The sequence below is a fragment of the Mchenga conophoros genome, linkage group LG3 (assembly GCF_057382185.1).
Source record: "Mchenga conophoros isolate Kocher_MC1m ecotype Shallow Benthic linkage group LG3, M_conophoros_male_GT1.1, whole genome shotgun sequence".
NCBI lineage: Eukaryota > Metazoa > Chordata > Actinopteri > Cichliformes > Cichlidae > Mchenga > Mchenga conophoros.
The window spans coordinates 41,094,809-41,115,201 of record NC_140528.1 but is presented as its reverse complement, the minus strand read 5'-3'; the positions used below and the strand labels follow the sequence as shown (position 1 = coordinate 41,115,201).

The following is a 20,393-nucleotide window of genomic DNA, read 5'->3' as shown; positions in this document are numbered from 1 at the left end:
ACAGGAGAAAGAATGAGTCTAAAGGTCCAGTTTTGTTTATTGATCAAAGCCTGAACAGCTACGCATAGTGTCCAGTAGAGGGCTCTGTTGCTTAGTTAGCGGAAAGCTGCACTTCCAGCTCAGACCGGTTTTTGTGGCGCACATGTCCCAGTAGGCAGCCCTCAATGAAGCGTGCAGCAGCGTGATACGGGACTCTAGCGAAATTAACAATTTGCAGCCCTTGGAATATAGAGCGAGGTACATGTTTCAAGTTGTATTTAATTGCTTAGTTGATATTTTGTTGTATTTGCTGCTTTATTTGAGTTTATATTTGTAATAAGCGTCTAAGAAAATTTATTTTGTGTTTCTGTTTAGTTTTCACGGTGCATTGGCGCACCTCAGCACTGTTAGATTCTGAATGAATCTCAAAGTAAAAATTACTGCACCCGTCGAGGCTCTCTATTTCTTCCTTGGTCCGAGGGACTGCTACAATGAGTCCGATCCGATTGAGGTGGCAGGATTTCTTATTGATCAACTGGAGCGACACGGGAGGCTCCATGGATACAAACTACACCACCTGAACTGCATTCAGGCAGGTTATGTTGTCACGCAGAGTACTGTGAGACATTTACTGAAATATCTTGACCCTTACAGTGTTGAGCAACGACGCAGAAATCGCCTAATGCGACGCACGTATGTAAATCCTGGACCAAATTTCATGTAGCATGTTGACTCCTATGACAAACTAGTTCCAGAAACGGACTAGCTTTTTACGTAGCAAATTACACAGATAAAGTCAAACGAGCATCACTCATCTTACAATACTCTCGTGGTAAGCACGCACACAGTATTAACTCACACAGGAATGCAAGTAAATACGTTACTCCTCCGACACACCTCTCATCTGTGCAGAACTGCGCTGAACACGTTCCCAACCGGAAGTACAGATACCGAGGTGCATCATGGGTAACGCAGTCTAAAACAGTTACAGTGAACAAGCGGACTTTTAACACAGATCCCTATCTGATTGACTTGGGTAAAAGAGAAGACTTTCAAACAGCAGATCATCTGATACTTGATTCTCACCGAAGATGAGTGCCACTGTGAAAACAGGAACAAGGCGACAAGGGAAATTTCCTTGGTCTTGAAATCCCTTCAGTAAAATTCTACCCATGGATTTCCACACTTCTTCCTACCATTTAGGAGACAGTGATGGCACTCTGAACTCTTCTCCTTCAGCTGCAGCTGAAAAATAAAGGTGGCAACTGGAACCAAAATTGGTTCTTTAGACTGATGCCATAGAAGAACCTTTTTTGGCGCCACAAAGAACCTTTCAAACAATGGTTCTTTGAAGAACCATTTCTTTCAGTGGTTCATTGAAGAACCTTTAAAGGTGCCCCAGAGAACCATCAAGAAGTGGTTCTTTGGGGCAACTTTAATGGTTTTATAATGAACCTTTTTAAAAATGATTCTTTAAAAAACCACTTTAAAGAACCTTTTTTTGAAATGGTTCTTTAAAGAACCATTTTAAATATTTAAAAAATAAAATGTAACATAAATTGAATTTGAGTAGGGTAAAATAAATACGAGCACAGCATAGACATATATTAATGGTTTATTGCCATTTTGTAGTATACCAAAAGACAAAGAGGCATTTTAACCCTTAGCACAACATCACTACTAATACATGTCACATATTAGTCATTTAAACAGTAATAATTAAATATTTTTACTATACTATAAATAAATATATATAAATACTATATCTATAGATAACACAACAATTAACACGTGTATTGTTTAATTAATAAAACATCAGAAAATGATAGAAACACATTAGAAATGTTAGATTTATATTGTTTATTGTCATTTATGCTTAGAAATATTTAACCATATATGCTTAGAGGTGTATAAACGATTGTGTAGTGATAGGATGTGTGATATTTGGAAGTCTGCATAGACTTGGTGTGCATTCCAGAGTGTTACTTATATATATATATATATATATATATAAGTATATATATATACTTATTTTCCACCCTGATTTACGAATAAATTCTTTACAAATCCTACCATGTGAATTCATGGATTTTTTTTCACATTCTGTCTCTCACAGTTGAAGTGTACCTCTGGTGCAAATTACTGACCTCTGTCATCATTTTAGGTGGGGGAACTTGCACAATCGGTGGCTGACTAAATACTTTTTTGCCCCACTGTATGTATAATCATAAGTACAGTTTATAGGGAAAAAACGAGTTTGTACAATTCTAGTGATCTTGAAAGTCCATTTTTAGTGTGACCAACTTTATTCTTCATCACAGCCTGGAATCTCTCAGTCAAACTTTCTTGTAATTTCTTTCTTTTTTTTTTTTTTTGTGTCCCGTTTGGATCTTTAGCCATCAGAATTGTTGTCTTAAGGCCAAGAAAGATGCCAAGCAGATTTATTTTACCAAGTGGATCATCATGGCCTTGCCATATTGGTCCATTTGATTGACCGTTATTATAATTATAATTTATTTTATTTTCAGTTGCTACAAACGGGACAGACATGACTGGGGGATAGGACAGGGAGAGAGAATGAAAGAAAGAGAGGGAGAGAAAGAAAACCAAAGGGGAGAAGAGACGGTGAGAAGGGGGGGAAGAAAAAAAAAAAAAAACAAACAACAAAAAAAAAAAAAAAACACCTGGGTCACCTGTATGGAGAAAACTTTCTTGTAATTTATTTTAATAGTCTTCAAGAATAGCTATCCTGGCTTCTTGAAGGACATCCAAAGGTCTTCTTTGGGTGCTCCTACCTTTTATTCTGTCCTCTGTCAGGATGTATCCCACACTGCTTCAATAATGTTGAGATCCAAGCTCTGGGGAGGCTAATTTGTGACTGATCTTGTTCTGTTATGTGTTTTTCTATCTAGACATGCTTTTACTGCATTTTCAGTGTGTTTGAGATCACCGCCATAGTAAAAAAATGTTACGAACCAGACACTTCCCATATGATATAACATTGTGTACTTTTCTGTGTTCATATTTCAATCAGTTTGGACACCAAAGGTTAAAATGCAGCCTGAAAAATGAAAGAGACCCCAGCATGAGCTACAGATGGCTGTAGACAATCTTTTGTGCTTCTGAACTCCTACATACATATGTAAGAGTTCAGGAGAGAAGTATGAATTGTTTCTTGGCAACCACCAACTGAAGAGCCACACAACAGTAGTTCATCATTTGAGTTATGCAGTTAGGTGCCTTTTTATACTTGAATTAAAAATATATATTCTGGAAATGGTCAGCTACAAGGAGTGGATTGAAAAGGATGTGGAAAAATAGCAGCCATTGCCCAAAGAAAAACTTTGAAAGACCTTAAAAAAGTCTAGAGAAACATTGTTCAATAGCACTTGAAAACATTACATGAAAGTCTGACTCATCTGCAGTAAAATATGAAAAAATGACGGGTGATTCAAGACTTTTGCAGTGTTGTAACTGTTTTGTTGTTGCTGTTGTTTGTATTTTTGTGTGTGTGCATAAAGAGTTCTGCTAGAGCAGCAGTTTCAATCAGCTCTGCTATCACTTGTACTGCCTGCACTGACGTCCTCTGTGTGTGTGTTTCATTGTGCAGAGAGTGATCCAGCTGCAGTCTCTCCAGCAGTAGGAACAGAATACGTCACTTATGGGCAAATCATCATCAAAGACAAGAAAAAAAAGTCAGGTACAGCTGATCTTCATTTTCTCCATCATAGCCAGTTCTCTAAATTGTAAAATCAGAATGCTACAAGCTTGGTGTAATGTTTATTTATTTAATGTTCATAATATCCACCATCCTAGTCTGCTCACATATTGATTAACACCAGCTTATAAATACATTTCGAAAGTTTTGCTTGTCTTCGTATTGGCTGCTGTAGAAAGTCAGAATCTGTCACCAGGATCCTGGAAGTTATATTTCACTAGCCAAATTTCCTGTCAGCACAAGGAACTGAAATTACGTGCGCACACACACACACAGTTAGTTTTGCCATGTATATACACTACAGGTCAAACAAACAATCCAGTTTTTCCAGATTTATTGAAAATTCTCCACGTTAATGTCTCATTGCACTCTAAAATGAAATGAAAGCATTGTACAAAAAGACAACTGGAATTAAACAAGAAATTATAGAATTTATATTCTAAACTTCTGACTCATCAAAGTAGCCGCCTTTCGCAGATATAACAGCTGGGCACACGCATGTCATTCTCTCTACAATAGAAATCAAATATTCTTGAGAAAGTTCTTCCCTTATGTGTTGCAGAAGTTCCCATAAATGTTTCACTTAGGCTGTGTTGCTTTCACTCTTCTGTCCAGTTCATCCCAAACCAGCTTGAATGGGTTTCAGTCTGGAGACTGTGCTGGCCACTCCATGTTTTCAAGCCTACCATCTTCTTCTTTTTTCCTGAGGTAGTGCTGGCATAGCTTGCACTAATGTGTTGGGTCATTATCTTGCTGTAGGATGAACCACTGACCAACTAGACACATACCAGAGTGTATGATGGTCTGTCTCACTTCTGTTGTTATTTGCTTTTTCTTGCCATTTTCGTAGCAACACACTACTTTCTGCAGCACAATACTGTTCAGCTGATGCATGTATGGTACCATAATCTGTTCCAGCACTTCTTTTATGTTGGAGCACAAACATAAAAACACAATTACTTACTCCTGGTTCCCAATAACCTTGTTGTTGACACCGTTAGGTTCCCCCAGCTCACAGAGGCCCCCTGAGTTCAACAAAGGATGCTGTTTAGGTGTTTAGGCTGTCTTCCTCCCTGCTCATTTCTGTGTGCTCGGTGCGTCTAGAATCCTACCCAGTGTCCCATGTACCGCATGACTCCTGGAAAGGCTAAATAGAGGGGTCATCCTGAGAAATCCAATGTAGGAATTAGTAGCACCAGCTTTCAAGGCTTAATCAACCTCCATTGCTGCAGAACAGCTTTTAATTGTTAATCCGTTTTGTGTTCCCTGAAACAAAGTCCTTTTACATAATACTGAAATTATTTTTCAGTTTTTATGGGTAACCTTACCTTACCCAAACCTTACGTCAAAATCTTACATCTTTTTTTCTAAAACAGCTGAATTATGGTTTCCAAAACAAACATAAAATAATGAAAATTAGATTTTTGCTGTGGCACCAGGACAGTGTGTGAGTCAAAACCGACGACAGTGTATGTGATGAATGAGCATAGCACATGTAACTCATCATTCTTAGTGTCATGTTAGGTCTCAATTGACTCTCTTTACTCAGGTAGAGTGTGACTCCTTCAACTCAGGCACTTGTGTTTTGGGCCACATCTGGTCGATAGAACATTGGGTAGAATCATAACTGAGGCTTATGTGCCAAAGCATCTCAGATGACGCCTAGATAAGTTCGCTACCTAGGTTTGGTGAACACAGACTTTTGTTGATTATGTTACTGTAACTATGAGACATTCAAACTCTCCATTAAAGCAAAGAATTATTTTCTAACCTAGTCCTACATTTAAAACCACAACAGCTTCTTCCTGTTATTGACTTTAGCTGGTGTGAAGCTGATAAAATTCTCATTGCTGTGTGTTCTGGTTTGGCTAATAATAGTGATAGGTGAGAAGCTGTTGCTTTTCTGCCTTGTGGTGACTTGCATCAGTCTGTGCTAAAAAAAAAAGAAAATAATATCATTGTGGTATTTGACCTTCCTTTTTCACAAAACACCCACCCAGTTCAATGTGGTCATTCTGTGTTTCTTTGAAGAGGTATTCAGATGAGATAACTGTGAAAAATTGTTGCAGTTATTAAATTTAACTGACACTTCTAAAATAAATAATCCCTCAGCTCTGTGTTGTATCTAAGATTAGACAGAGGCTTGTTTTTTTGTTGTTGTTTTTTTAGTGATCATGTTTAGAAGAGCAGAACATGTTCATATCAGGCAGGGTCGATCAACCATAGCACACTACAAAATAATTACATTATAGTATAATATAATATATTATAAAATGTTTTAGCATTATTTGATACACATAGATACTCAATAACCCAGCGCAGGACCATCTGTGATGAACTGGCAGAGTCTGAACAGTGCCAGTGGCATTTATGTACAACCTCAGTGTGTCAGTACACTTTGAGTAATACACAAATAACAAATTGTGGTAATCAGAAGTGGTAAAGCATACAGTATGCTGCAATAATATAACAGTACTATTGCAGCTGCTCTACTTACAGAAATGTATATGTACTTTACTCTGCAGAGAGTGATTCAGCTGCAGTGTACTCAGGAGTGAGAACAGAAGACATCAATTACGGACAAATAGCCTTCAGACCAAAGAGGAAAAAAGGTAAAGCTGCTCTGCATCTTTGAACTGGTACTTATACAACGCTATTCATCTATACAATTTAAGGCAATAAATTAAGATGATCAAAGATCTAAAGTCGCTTCAAAGTGAATTCAGTCTGAATTTGAACTCTAAAGACAGCAATGCTAACATCATGGTCTAAAAAACCTAAAGTAAGACTATCAAGGACATAACATAAAAATACAAACAAAAAAATACTATTATGACCAAATGGCCTGATCAAGAGTCCAGTGCACTTTTAAAAAGAAGGACTGCATCGACCAGCCCAACAGCACCAAAAGACCTGAAAGACCACAGAAGACAATTAAGGTGCTCGTGTCAAATTTGGAGTTGCTGATTCTCAACACAGCTACTTCATACTGAGCTGCAAATCCCTCTAATGCACACTGGAGGTTACCAACATATGAGGCCAGAAGAACCACATCATAATAGAAAGGTCATACCAAGGCCACCAAAGCAGAAACACTCCACCTCTTAGCTCCACCCAGAAATTGTATCCATAAATGTTAGGAACAGAATCAGTGGTGAAGTGCAGCCATGACAGATTCCAGTTGGAATTCATGAGGAATTAAAGATCTCGTGAATTGGACCATCTGTCAGACACAACCAATACTTACCAGAGATTTGGGTGTGCCTGGTTTGTCCAGCATCCTCCCCACTACCTGGTCCAACTTAGCATCAGGTAGTGATCACTTGACAGCTCTGGTCCTCTTTTACCTGAGTGGAGAGACTATGGTCCAACAACAAAACACCCCTTGGGTTCAATCCTACCCTGGAAGCAGCCAAGGAGAGAGGTGCTCGTGGGGGAACTGGAGCTTAACCCATAGGGTCCAGCAACACATAGTCTGAACGAAACATGTGGACCTGCCCTCTGCTGGGTCTATCACTCACATCAGGGCCAGAGGTCCTGCCAGTCCAATCCCTGATTAATCTGGCTTTAAGAGCAGGGAAATACTGTGTAAATGTGTTTATGTTCCCAGTACCATCACTCTTCTTTGTATTTATGCCTGTTGGCTCATGTTTCTTCAGCAGTGATTTTGTTTCTTTGCACAAAAAATATACGTTTGTTTTATGTGTGTTTCTCACGTGGTTACGTGATCACGTGGTGGAATTCACCAAAATGTCAGATGCAAAGTTTGACTTGTTCTGGTTTGGTTGCGGCTAACATGTCTGCTTTCAGTCACAGTAATTTGAACATTTGATCTCATTAACAGAGAATTGTTAGTTTTTCTTTTGACATTTTACAATTATGTTTAATCAAATTTTGTAGTCATAAAGAAAAATGGAGGATTACTCATTAAAAGTTACTTATAAAAACTCCTCACTGTATAATTTCCCCCTTCATTGCAAATTACCACCCATATTGTACACTTAAATTCTGAAATTATCTTTGATAAAGTTAATGCTTTTGACATCTTGACAGGTTGACCACATACATTCATCTTGCTGATTATGATCATTAAATGTTATTTGATTGGGAAGATTGAGTTTAACATTTTTCTGATACAGACCATGAGACTGATGAGCTGCACTGAGTTTAAAGCTGTTTGCTTATTTGCAAAACACTACACAGTTCTACCATACTCATTTAAATGAAACCAATACTGATAAAAGGCTAAAAACCAAACATTTTTAAAATCATGAGTTCATTTAATATACAGGAAAAAAGCCATCCAAGCCTAACTGGCCCTGTGAAAAAATGCTGAATATATATTTTTAATTTCAGCCACACTGCAGGGTTTACCAGTATGTATGGTCTCTAACATTATGCCAAAGCATCCTAAATATAATTAAAATAAATTATGACTATGCCACCCCATAATATCTTTCTTTATTTTGTCTATTGAGAGATGGAATTGCTGCTGCGAGTTTGGATCATTGTCATGCTCCACAATCCAAGTGTGCTCGAGCTTCAGGACATCAACTGATGGTTTTCTCCTGCAAAATGTTCTGATAGAGGATAATTCATTGTTCCACCAATTAAGCAGCAAAGCAGTCCCAGACCGCCACACTAGCATCACCAAGTCTGACTGCTGGTATGATGTTCTGCATTCACGGTGTGTTTAGTTGACATTGGACCATTATCAAAGATGATTTAATCTGTGAAATTAAATCTGGCAGCACTGGTTTCAGTCAGTTCCTCCTGTATTAGGTCAGTTTAAATACCCAGGAAATGGGACTTTGCTTGAAGCTAACTACTAGCGTTAGAAGGTTAGCAGTAGGTTTAACGTTCATCATGTTCACCATCTTCTCAGTATGCTAACATTTGGTGATTTGGATGATGATGAGGAAATGATGACGAGTTTCAAAGGTTTTTTCACTATAATCCTGGAGCTGTCACTATGAGACGTATGAAGACATGAACGGAAAAGTCTAGAGATCCTTAACTGAGTGCACCGAGCCTCTGAAACTGTTCTTTAATAGAATGAATCAACCTTTTTTTGTGAACATTTTTAAAGTTCTGCATGTAAAACCACAGTAGCTACTTCCTGTTTACCCCAGTTAGTTTGAAGCTGGTGAGAATTGTCTCTGCTGTGCGCTCTGGTTTAGCCAATAGCAGTGTTCATGCAGTGAGAACCTGCTTGCTTTGTGCTTTGTGGTGAAGTGCATCAGTCTGCATTGAAAGAAGATGGCAGCTTTGTGGTCGCCCACCTTCCTTTTCACAAAAATACCCCCCAGCTCTTTCTGGTCATTTGTTGTTTTACAGTAGAGATGCTTTGAGAAGAGAACTCTAAACATCTGCTGCGGTTTATGCAACCTGTCACTTCATCTAACCGAATGCTTAGATTAAGCTAATGCAATGATAAGAATAGATAAGTATAATTCACTTTAATTGGCTGGTCAAAAAGAAAATCCTTGACTCTGGGTAGCGCATAAAATGGCGGCGAAGACTTGTTTTTTCATTTTAGTGCTGCTGTTTGTGATCTGCTCAGCCTGTTAATCTTAGGGTGGAGTGAGAAAGAAGAAGCTGGCTGTGTCTGAGCTGGTTCCCTTTGAAGTCTGAACTGGGACTGTGTGTGATGCAGAGAGGTGGAGACTGGAGGGCTTGATTGAACTACAAAGCTTGTAGGCTAATCATGTTTCCTGTTGTTTTGTTTGTTTGTTTTTAATAACTGTGTGTGTTTGTGTTCAGACTGTAAACCAGAGCCAGATGTCGTCTACTCTTCACTGAAGTAGTCCACCAGTCCAACCATTGATGTCCAGCTGCTGGTCTCTAACTGGTCCCCCAGCACCTCCACAGACACATCCATATGTTGAAAAGATTTCTTTTTGATGTTTTGTGTCTTTTATTTGACTTATTACATCCTCCTCCACTTACAAATTCAGGGTTGCAGTGGGACTGGAGCCTATCCCAGCTGCCGTAGGACAAGTTTCAGGGTACACCTTCAGCAGGTCCCCGTTCTTGCAGGGCTAACACAGAGAGAGAATTTAGACTCATCAACTAACTTAACCCCACTAATTGCATGTTGTTGGGCTGTGGGAGGAAGCCAAAGTACCTGCAGAGACCCACACAAACGCAAGGAGAACATGCAAACTTCAACATCAGCGATATTAATATAAATATTTTAATATATCTTATGTTGTCAGTAACTTTACTGTTATTTCCATTCTTGTTTGTTGGATCCAGCTCGTGTTCTCATGGCAGCGATCTGATTTCTTATTAAACTTTTGTTCTCTTGTGTGTTTCTCACGTGGTTCTGTGGGTTTCATTGAGTTGTCAAGTGACAAATGTGAACAGTTCCGATTTGGTTGTGGCTAACCGAAACACGCGGTGCTGCAGTCAGTACAGTCAGTTTGAAAAGGAGTTAACTTGAACATCGGTGTATAACCATAGATAGTTTTTCATTGTATTACATTACAACAGTTTTTCATCAAATGATATAGACGAGAACAAACACAGTGCTGCTAGTAGAAAATCATTAATTGACTGTTTATTGTTATCGTTATCAATTATTACTATTATTATTATTATTATTAGTAGTAGTAGTAGTAGTAGTAATATTGCTACTCCCCCTGGGAAACATTCATAGTATCTGTCTCTATACTTTGAAATGAAAACAAAAGACTTTAGTTTTTGTCTGATAAACTAATAATAAACTAATAATTCATGAACATGTGGCTCAGACTTCATACTTTTATGAAGTATAATGAGAGCACATTATAATGAAGCACATTTCCTGACCCAGCACAGAGCCCCTCCTCTTAAACCTGTCACTGAAGCTTGAAGTGGCCGTGCTGATTGTCTATTGTCATCTACTGTTAAAACCGGGTCACACAGTGGGGCAGCTTTTAAATTTATATTTATACATTTTAAATGACATTAATGCCACTAACCGGAGAGGTTTCATTTGTCTTCTGACCTGGAAGCATCTCAGGATGACTTCACAGTAAATACATTTGGATAAAAGCCAAAGTAACAGTCCGTAAAATCCTAAAAACAAGTGACCTCATTTCATTTGTTAGCACTCAGTTTAAAGCAGCACACAGTCAGAGACCTGAAACAGCAACAGGAAATAAAATGAGAGCAGCACCACAAACACATAAAAAGACAAACAGCATGAAGTTTAACCAGTGACTTTGCCTCAATACCAAACAGAAAATCCCTCTTTTATTTAGTACAGATTAATTACTGAATTACAGGAAAGAAAAATATAATTAAATAGAGTCCATGACCCCAAATTATTGATTCATAATCATAACAATAATTATAATAACAATAGTAGTAGTAGTAATAAACTTCTCAGATCAGATCAGTGTCACATTTAACCTGGTCACAAAGCCCAAACGCTCTGATGCTCACAGTGTTTATTTAATCCCATCATGAAAACATACTTAAGTGAAAATAGTTTTTATCCACAGTTAATTAAAATAAAACAATGTCATCTTATCAGGAAGTGCAAATCCTCACTGTTTTAAGTGTGCTGTGGAAGTGTCATTGGTTATTTGATAGTCAAACATCTCCCTCTAGTGGCCATAAATAAACAATTCACATTTACACCGCTAATTCATCAGGACAGCTAAAGACTGTACAGAAAAATACTTCTTCTACTGCGTGTCTTTCATATTAAAAGCTGTTTGCGAATGGCTGTAAGGCTTTAATGTGAAAATATCAGAGCAAGTTTGAACAACCTTACCAATATAAACACTGCAAATAAACATAAACCACAAGAAAATATAGACTCAGTGTGTCTGATTTGTGCTTTTGTATTAATGTAGTTTAAAAAAAGGGTCAAAGTCAATATTTTACATCAGCTTTTAATGGGTATAATAACGTTATGGTCCACAGGCAGGACTTTGTTTTTCATTTCATATAGTGAAATGTGGGCTCAACATGTTTAAAATGATAAAGATCCACAGAAGCAAATCCTAGACTCCAGTTTTTCATCATTCAGTGCTGCAGTTTGTTTTTCACCTGGTGTTGCCAGCAGCAGAGTTCAGTTGGCAAATTATGGGAACTGAATAATTCGATTTCCAGTTACATTAGACATGTACAAACATGATCATCAGCTGCAAACATCCTTAAATTTTACCTCTAGGGAAGATGGAGTTAGCATGAATCTGAGAAACAAAATTTAAAAAAGTTTTTTTTTTAGATTAGTTTTATTTAGTTTGTTTTGTTTTTGTCACCTTGTCAGGCTTAAGCTGGCGTTGTATTCACATTATTAAACTCTTGAGATCACAAACTCATGAGAAACGTTACTAAAATTAAACACTTCTTTCAAATTGTACAAATAAGGTGGACAACAAACTACAAATTGATTTTCAGTCAAATCTTCTCTGATGTCCGACTTTTACAACCAGACTTGATGTGACGCTGGCTGTCTCTTTATACCTGATATTAGGTCACCATGACTCCTCCCTTAGTAACAATAAAACAGGCTTTGGCCTCTCGGGGATTCCCGTGATGGTTTTAGTTTATTTTTCAGTCATTTTTTTCACTTCCCATGTGTTTACACACTCCTACAGTAAGTGTAACACACACAGATTCGAGGTCTGAATATCTGTCTCAGATGTGGGAAAAATATGACAACCAATAAAATTGTAAATGGGAGGGAACAGCAGTTGTCCTCAACTCACCAGTCTGTTAGTAGGTCAGCAACCACCCCGGCCTCAGCAAGCCAATCCTCCCTTGAGGCTGTGGTATACAGTAGGCCCAGCCTGCACAGACACACAAAATATCAGCTCATCAGCATTTTAATAATGCAGAGAGCAACAAACTGTTCACCATATACATTTATAATCTAAGCCATCTTGAGTCTGGCCATATGTCACACCTGCACACAGAGACACAATGTCACAGCAGTGTTTACAGTGCAGAGACTGTTATCTGCAAACATCCCTCACCACACAGCCTTGTGCTGTTGGAGGCTTCTTGCTGTTAAAGGGGGGATTTTATTATCATTACTAAATGTTTGCTCACAGTGTGAGAGGTGGGACTTTCTCTCTAACGGTTCAGTATAAAACACCTTGAAGGAATGTTGATTTGCTGATATTTGATTGATATTTGATAAACATTAACTGAAATGAACACAACTAACTTCCCCTCAGGGACTTCTGAGAAACTGACTCATCCATAAACCTGGATTTCAGTCGTGTAAAGACTTGTTTTTGTTTACTTTGGAATTTATTTTCCAGCTGCAGCTCTCACAGCTGCTCCATCAGAGTTGAACTACAAAGGAAAACTAACACATTGTAAGGTACTTTAGATGAACTTATCATCTTATAGTGAGAGATAAATCAGACTAATGTACAATGAATAATCTGCACTGAGACAATTTAAGATTGTTTAAGATTTGAGTCCAAGGCTGAAATCAAATAGTCAGAACATTTTCTGCTCCGTCTTTTCCTCACTCAGTGGACATCCATGGAAAACACGATGAGTTGAAGGAAAAGTTCCCACAGTGTTCCTTCATACAGGTCATATAAACATGTATGAATATCTAACACATTATTACCAGGGTTAAAAATACACAGTGATATTTCTCATCCACTTGATCCTTTAAAATATGTTAGTCTTTTTATCTTTCCAAAGCCAACATTTCAAAGTGCGGCACAGAGGAAAGAACTTAATGTGAAGAAGGTTTTAATAAATTGTCATATGCTGTGGGAGTGTCTGGTCGGGTGTGGTCCAGGCTCCTGTTGTCCGTCCCCTGGGGTGGAGTTGGCCAGCTCATCACCTGCTTCCAATTTCCGGGGCTCCATCTAGAGGGCTTTTAAGCCAGCACTGCCTGCTACTCCTCGCCAGTTCTTCCTGCTACCACCCGTGGTAAACTTGGCCTCCTCTGTGCTCAGACTCTGTGTGCCTGGATCGTGGGTTAATGTGTCCCCCGTCTCCTGTATTCTCCAGATTCATCACCCGTCGTACTCACCAGCAGTGCTGGTTCTGTTTCCGTCCCGTTCTCCCGTCTGCCCAGAACCCGAGGACCACACATTCATCTTCTCCTCAGCCCTCCAGCCCGTACTTCAACCTCCCTGGACACCTTGGAACCTGGACCAGCCTCCCCACACTCTCAACCATCCCTGGAATGCTCCCACGGCAACCCCTTCCCCGCCTAAAATGTTTTCAAGTAAGCCCAAGACTCTCCACTAGTACCACTCACCTCTGCCCTTTAATTTTCTCTGCAATATTGTAATGTCCTTACTTTGCTTTATAAAGAACTTTGAGCCAACTGTTTGATTTGATGCTACATAAATAAAACTGAATTGAACTCAACTGAGTGATGGCCCAAAGACTGCACAAAAACAGTGGCACGGTCTGATGTACCACCAACTACACATGCGTCCATGCAGGCGGCATCCTTCAAGTTGATTTCAAAGAAGTATAAAGTATAATTTATGGTCAACAAATGTGTAAAATAGTAAATAATCTGATTCTAGTAAAGTGTGTTTCTGCTCTCCTGCAGCAGTCAAAGCACTTTATGCATTCATACAAGCACTTTTTTTCTATAACAAGTGCTTTCTGTCTAATATTCATAAATCCATACTCCAGTGCATGCCTCAGACCAACTTGGTGTTAATATCTTGCCCAAAGATGTTTGACATGCAGACTGGGGCTCAGCCATCAACCTTCCAATAAGTAAGTGACCTGCTCTACCTCCTGAGCTACAGCCACCCCAAATGTACATCCTCACGCTTGTTTCCATTTGGACAGCAAGCAAAGGGAGGGGCTGTTCTCTCCCGCTGGATATTTGCTTCCTCACAGTCCTACAAAATACTGTCTCCTAACTTTGTGGAAGTAAATGCTGTATATGTCTGAGGGATGCTGGAATGGGGACAGTACCAGGATATGTGACCACTGTAGCCACTGTCTGTGTTTTAGCGTAAGAGTGGATTTCACTGTTGTGACAAAACACAGACAATAGCTGCAGTGAGCTTTTTACTTTGTTTTCAATTCTCTGGCCCTTTGTATGTTAGCACTTCCCCTTTCTCCATCAACACTAAAAAAACCCTCTCACTGCAACCCACACAGAACTGTAAACTCCTTAAAACCTCGATTACACTCATTAGACTCCAACATGGACGGCTGAAAACTCTATGGCAGAGCAATCCTTGAGGTCTGTTTGAAGTTTGATGATAAGGCGTTATCGGCACATTATAATACAAGTTGACTGCAGACAAGACACAGCTACAGTCAATTTATAATCATTATTTAATCCAACAGTTTATTGTTTTGTAGTAGAAAAACCCATCAATCATGAAAACATCAGCTAAAAACCCCGTTTGACTCTTTATTTCTGTTGATTTGTAGAAGAGAAAAAGAAAAAAAGCAACAGAAAAGCAAAACATCCTTTCACTGTTTTGAAGACAGGGGGATCTCACATGTTCACACATGCTGTATGTAGTTCCTGTCTGGGCCTGTTACGCAGCAACAGAAACAAAGCACAGAACCTGATTTAGTTCATGCTTTCAAGCTTTTTTATCTCCTTCACCACCGTTAGATTCAGGAAGACAAGAGTTTCATCTTCATGAAGACTCCACAAAAAGTGGTGCCGCTTGCTTTCTCGCAGATAGAAACCATTAAAAGAACAGTACAGTGTATCGAGAGAGTACAATTACTTCGTAGTGATGTGCATCTCACACTGCAGTTATTGACTCAGAAATCTAAAACTTTTACACCCCTTCTTTCTCCTTCATTCGATTTCTTTTCCAGACAAAAACAGGTGAACTCCACAGAACGGACCTGGCTGCTGTGTGGAGTGACTCACACTCAAGTTTATTCCGAAAGTCCCTTGTTTTCAGTTTTCTTTATGAATCAGTTAAATTTCCCCTCTGAGATCAGGATCAAGCACTGATCCTTTTTAAGTCCTTGAGCATTTCCTCTTTATTTATTCTTATCTTTCATCAGTTCTGCTTTCCAACCAGTTCATGTAAAAGAGTCGTGCAAGATTTTACCAGAGATAGCTCGTGTTCAAACATGAGCTCGAGACAACATCAGGACAGGAATGATGAACCCATAACATTTTACAAATCAGGACATGTGTGTGTGTAAGTGTGTGTGTGGGTGGGGGCATATTTTTCCACGTCATGTTCTCATTCAAATGAAAACAGCTGGCTGAGGGATGTGCCTGTTCTTCAAGGTTTAAGGCTCTGCCCACTGTGAGCTCCTTTTTCTAAGATTTTGAAGGCTTCATGCATTCTCCGTGGCGATCGAGGATATAACTTTTGGGAAATTAATCAAGAATTATTTTCTTTTTAATAATTTAAACCCAGCGAAATCGAAAGAGTTTGTGACATGTTTCACTGTGACTTTGGTCAAGCCTCGAATTTGATCTCACGCAGTCAAATTTGAACTCCGGTCCTGTTACTTACGGATTCACGCAGGATTTTTAAAAACAAAGATCATCAGACATGTCTGCAGGAATATGCATATTTCTTTGTTCGATTCTGCTGCTTGCTGGCGTCTTTGTGTCCGTGTGTGCAGGTGAGATAACTGTATGTAACATAAAGAAGAATAAAGAGTTTCAGAGTGGTTTACGTGTGTACAATATGATATAATACAAAGGTATTAGGTGCTTGTTAGACAGTGTATTTGTTTGAAACTGAATATGTGATATAATTGTTTAATAAATAAAGTTTGCTTTAAGCCGCCCATCATCAGGGCATGTTTCTGTGGATCTTGCAGGAAGTCAATTAAACATGTAAGCCCTAAACAATAAGAAGACAAAGGTCTGTAGAGTCTTTCCAAAATGATCTGGTGCTGATATTAAAACGTCTCTGAGAAAACCATCAGCTTCCATTTACCACGAGCTCCTTATTCAATCTAAACAGACTAGCTCTTATGTAGTACTTTTCTACCTGAGCAGTCAGATCACTTTATACATGTCTTGTCTCAATCAGCAGTGCTTTATGTCATATTTATTCACACTCACACTCCTGCTCTACCTCCTGAGCCACAGCCACTCTAATCTACAACTGTCATCAGAGTGTTAGACAATTCAAGCAGCAGGACTTTGACGTTAAACTGAGGTCAAAGTTCCCACAGATGATGAGAAGTAACTCTTTGTGCTATCAAAATCTGAGATTTTTGGCTTTTCAAACATGCCCTCTGATGTCTTGGCAATCAAGAAAAAAACACAGATGTACTTCATATCATAAAAATAAAAATAATTTGCTCAAATGTCAAAGACAGTAAGCAGCATATTAGAAGTTAATTGTTATTTTTGTGAGTCCACTGATGTGGCACACTTTGTAGTGTCCACTAAATACTTCTCAGTGGTGGTTTCTGAGGCTCCTCTTTTGACCCACAGTGTCCTCAACATCAGTAGGAAAAAGTTTTTTGAGTGTCTTGACTGATCCTCACTCACTTTGCTCTGTGTTGTTTCCTCTTTCAGAGGACAAAAGCATCACAGTTCAGTCTGGACAGAACGTCATTCTACCATGTCAAGCTCCAAATGATACGGGTTCCATCAGAGTGGTAAAGTGGACCAAACCTGACCTACAAAAGAAAATAGTACATTTGTATGTGGATCGGCGATTTGATCTCGAGGATCAGAATCCATCTTTTAAGAACCGGGTGAATCTGCGGGACAGAGAGATGAAAAATGGAGACGTGTCATTGATTCTGAAGAATGTGACGATTAATGATGCTGGAAAATACGAATGTAGTGTTATCCAGAAAAAAGACCTCAGCCCTTCCACCACTACTATAACTCTTGACCTGAGAGTTATTAATTCTAAAGGTGAGTTATGAGAGTTCAGTGTCAGTGATCAAAGCTGAATCTGCTTCCTGGTTGTTGGATTCTGTTCTGTTCTTCACTCATCACCTACCTGACACCTCACACCTGTTTCTCACCTGCAGGTCAGACATTCCTACCAGTAGGACGAAGTGTAAGTGGCTCTGCTGGACTGGTCATTGGTCTGTATCTTCCCGTTGTGCTTCTCGTTGTTGCTTTTGTTTTTTAGCTACAGAAAATTTAAAGAAATCAGTCAGTGTTCAAACCAACCTCAGTGGGTTTTTTTTTGAAAGCAAGAAAAGAAAAATGATCTGAGGACAGACGAGCATTAAAGATGGGGAACATTCAGCTGCAGATTTCAAACATCTAAAATTTTAATTTCTTTCACATCTGTTGGACTGATTGTTGGTCTGACAGTTTCTGGTCTGCTTTTTCTGGCAGTTGTTTTTTTCCATCCACAGAAGATATAAACAACAACACAATCAGGGTCCATACCACCCTTCTGCTGGGAAGTAGTAGGTTGACATTTTTCCAGAGAAAGGAAGATGATAAGATGACAGACATTTTAATGCTTAACATCCAGCAGGCCATATCAAATGTTAAGTTCTTGATTTGATTTTACATCTTAAATGTTCAGTTTCTTGTGGTTCCATCTGTTGGACTGACAGTTGGTCTGTCTGTCTTCTTTTTACTTTTGAGGGGTTAAAAGAAATGAGTCAGAATCTGCACGAGCTCCCCAGAGCAGAGTAAAATGAGTTGGCTAAGTTAGTCATAAAAAGATCAACATTCTAAACCAACCACTTTGAAAACAGTTTATTTTGTTCCTGCTATACTTTTTTGTTTTACATTTCTAAATTATGATTATCTGACTGTCAAGAAGTGCACTACAATCCACTAAAGTCTCATTTTCATTGTTCCTGTTTATAAAAAGCAGGGAAAATCCATAAATATGTTTAAACATTTATGCTCCAGTACTAAAACAGTCAGTGTTCAAACCAAGCTCAGTTTTAATGAAAACAAAGATGATCTGAGGACAGACAGACTTTAAAGATGTTGAACATTCAGCTGCACATTTCAAATATCTAAAATCTTTAATGTTTTTCGCATTTCTCTCAAACATCATGTCAAGTCTGCCTGCAGCTTTATGACCTACAGTTTTCATCCACCTTCAGTATTTTAATATGTTTTGCTCACACCAAGTTAAACTGTATTACGCAGGAACATTACTCTATGTTCTGCTGTATTAGAATCAGTGAGCCGAGTTTATATTCTTTTTAAAATATCGTTTATATTTCTTTTGTGGAAAATTCACAAGTTTGACCCAAACCCATTGTACATATATGCATATTATGTTGTGTTTTTCTAATTAAATATCCAGTGTCGTGTATGTTGCAGTGTTGGAATCAGTGAGTGTTGGTTTCAGCTTCAGGTTCAGCAGCTGTTTGTGACATCTGGATGGGTTTGACTCATCATGTTCAGTCAGCATAAATACAGATGCTGACTAAACCAACTCACAGACACAAAAGCATGTCACAGTGTGTGGAAAAATCACTGTGGATTATAGAAGGTGATAATATGACAGCCACAGGACTGGCCGCGCTTTCCTTGTCGGTTTTGTGTTTTCATCTGTGTAACATAAGTAAAGTTGCATATTTGGGAACACCTCATTGGTTTTGGTGTGATTGTTGGTTTAGTTAGTTCCCTTCACACACCAATGACTTGGGCTGTGGTGTGTTAGTAAATCAAAAAATTAACTGCCTGAACAATAATGTTCACTTGGATGGGTTTCAGTGAGTGATTAGAGGGACTGCTGTCCAACTTGCCATTCTTTGTGAAGTTGATTTTCCTGATTTTTAACTGGTTTTGAAAATGGCTTCTGAATCAGTGCTGGAATGAGTATTGATTTGCTGCTATATGAGAAAAAATGAATTGAAATGAACACAAAAATAAAAAGGATAATGAAACTGAAACTTATCAGTCCCAGTCTGGTATTTCGTGAAATCTAACTTCCCTTCAGGAGCTTCTGAGAAACAGACCCCTCCATAAACTTGGATTTCAGTCATGTAAAGGCTTTTTTTTAAAAAAAAAAAATCCAGCTGCAGCTCTCACTCTGATCACAGCTGCTCCATCAGAGTTGAAGGACAAAGAAAAACTAAAACATTGTAAAATACTTTAGATGAACTTATCATATTATAGTGAGATTAATCAGAATGTACAATTAATAATCTGCACTGAGACACTTTAAGATTGTTTAAGATTTGAGTCCCAGGCTGAAATCAAATAGTCAGAATATTCCCTGCTCTGTCATTTTCTCTCTAAGTGGACGTCCATGTTGCTTTAGTGTTCTTTCATGCAGATAATATAAGCATGTATGAATATCTATAACATTAATACCAAGGTAAACAACTGCAGTCATATTTCTCATCCTGTTTATCCACTTCATCCAAACTAGCTTAGACTACTACAACCTTCACTTTAACACATTTGAGTCTTTTTATCTTTCCAAAGCCAATGTTGCAACGTGCTTCACAGAGGAAACAACTTTACACGGAGAAGGTTTTAATAAATAGAGTAACATGTGCACAGGTTTCTGTCCTGACAGCGAATGAAGAGGGGCTTTCACCCACAGTCGTGCTCGTGTGTCACTGGAAGATAATGACCTATGAACCTGTCAAATGCTGATCGTTTGACTAGTGGTCCGGATTAAGGTAAGAAAGCAACAGTGGATTCACCAGTGGAAAAGAAAAACCACAATAAAAATTTTAATAAAAAAAAAAAACATGATGAAAAACACAGACGGTGGCAGCAGTGGGGAATTTTAATTTATTTTAACACTCAGTTTCACTTCAGCTCTTTGTGTGTTTCTGTGCTCTCAGACTGTGGGCCTAATTG

The 20,393-nt window shown here is 38.6% G+C and overlaps 1 protein-coding gene, 1 long non-coding RNA gene and 1 pseudogene across 2 annotated transcripts; 2 read left to right on the top strand and 1 right to left on the bottom strand.

Moving 5' to 3' along the window:
- Positions 1-20,393, bottom strand: part of LOC146578653 (uncharacterized) — a 563,460-nt pseudogene that overhangs the window by 101,881 nt on the left and 441,186 nt on the right.
- On the top strand, positions 125-6,202 carry LOC146578676 (uncharacterized). The gene is made up of 4 exons (XR_014891548.1): positions 125-237; positions 355-571; positions 3,590-3,679; positions 4,313-6,202. It is a non-coding gene; the product is annotated as an uncharacterized LOC146578676 (long non-coding RNA).
- On the top strand, positions 12,177-19,735 carry LOC146578675 (uncharacterized). The gene is made up of 4 exons (XM_085250240.1): positions 12,177-12,191; positions 13,535-13,895; positions 17,160-17,507; positions 17,627-19,735. The coding sequence occupies exons 1-4, from the start codon at positions 12,177-12,179 to the stop codon at positions 17,728-17,730; spliced, it is 828 nt and encodes a 275-aa protein (XP_085106366.1). The 3' UTR covers positions 17,731-19,735.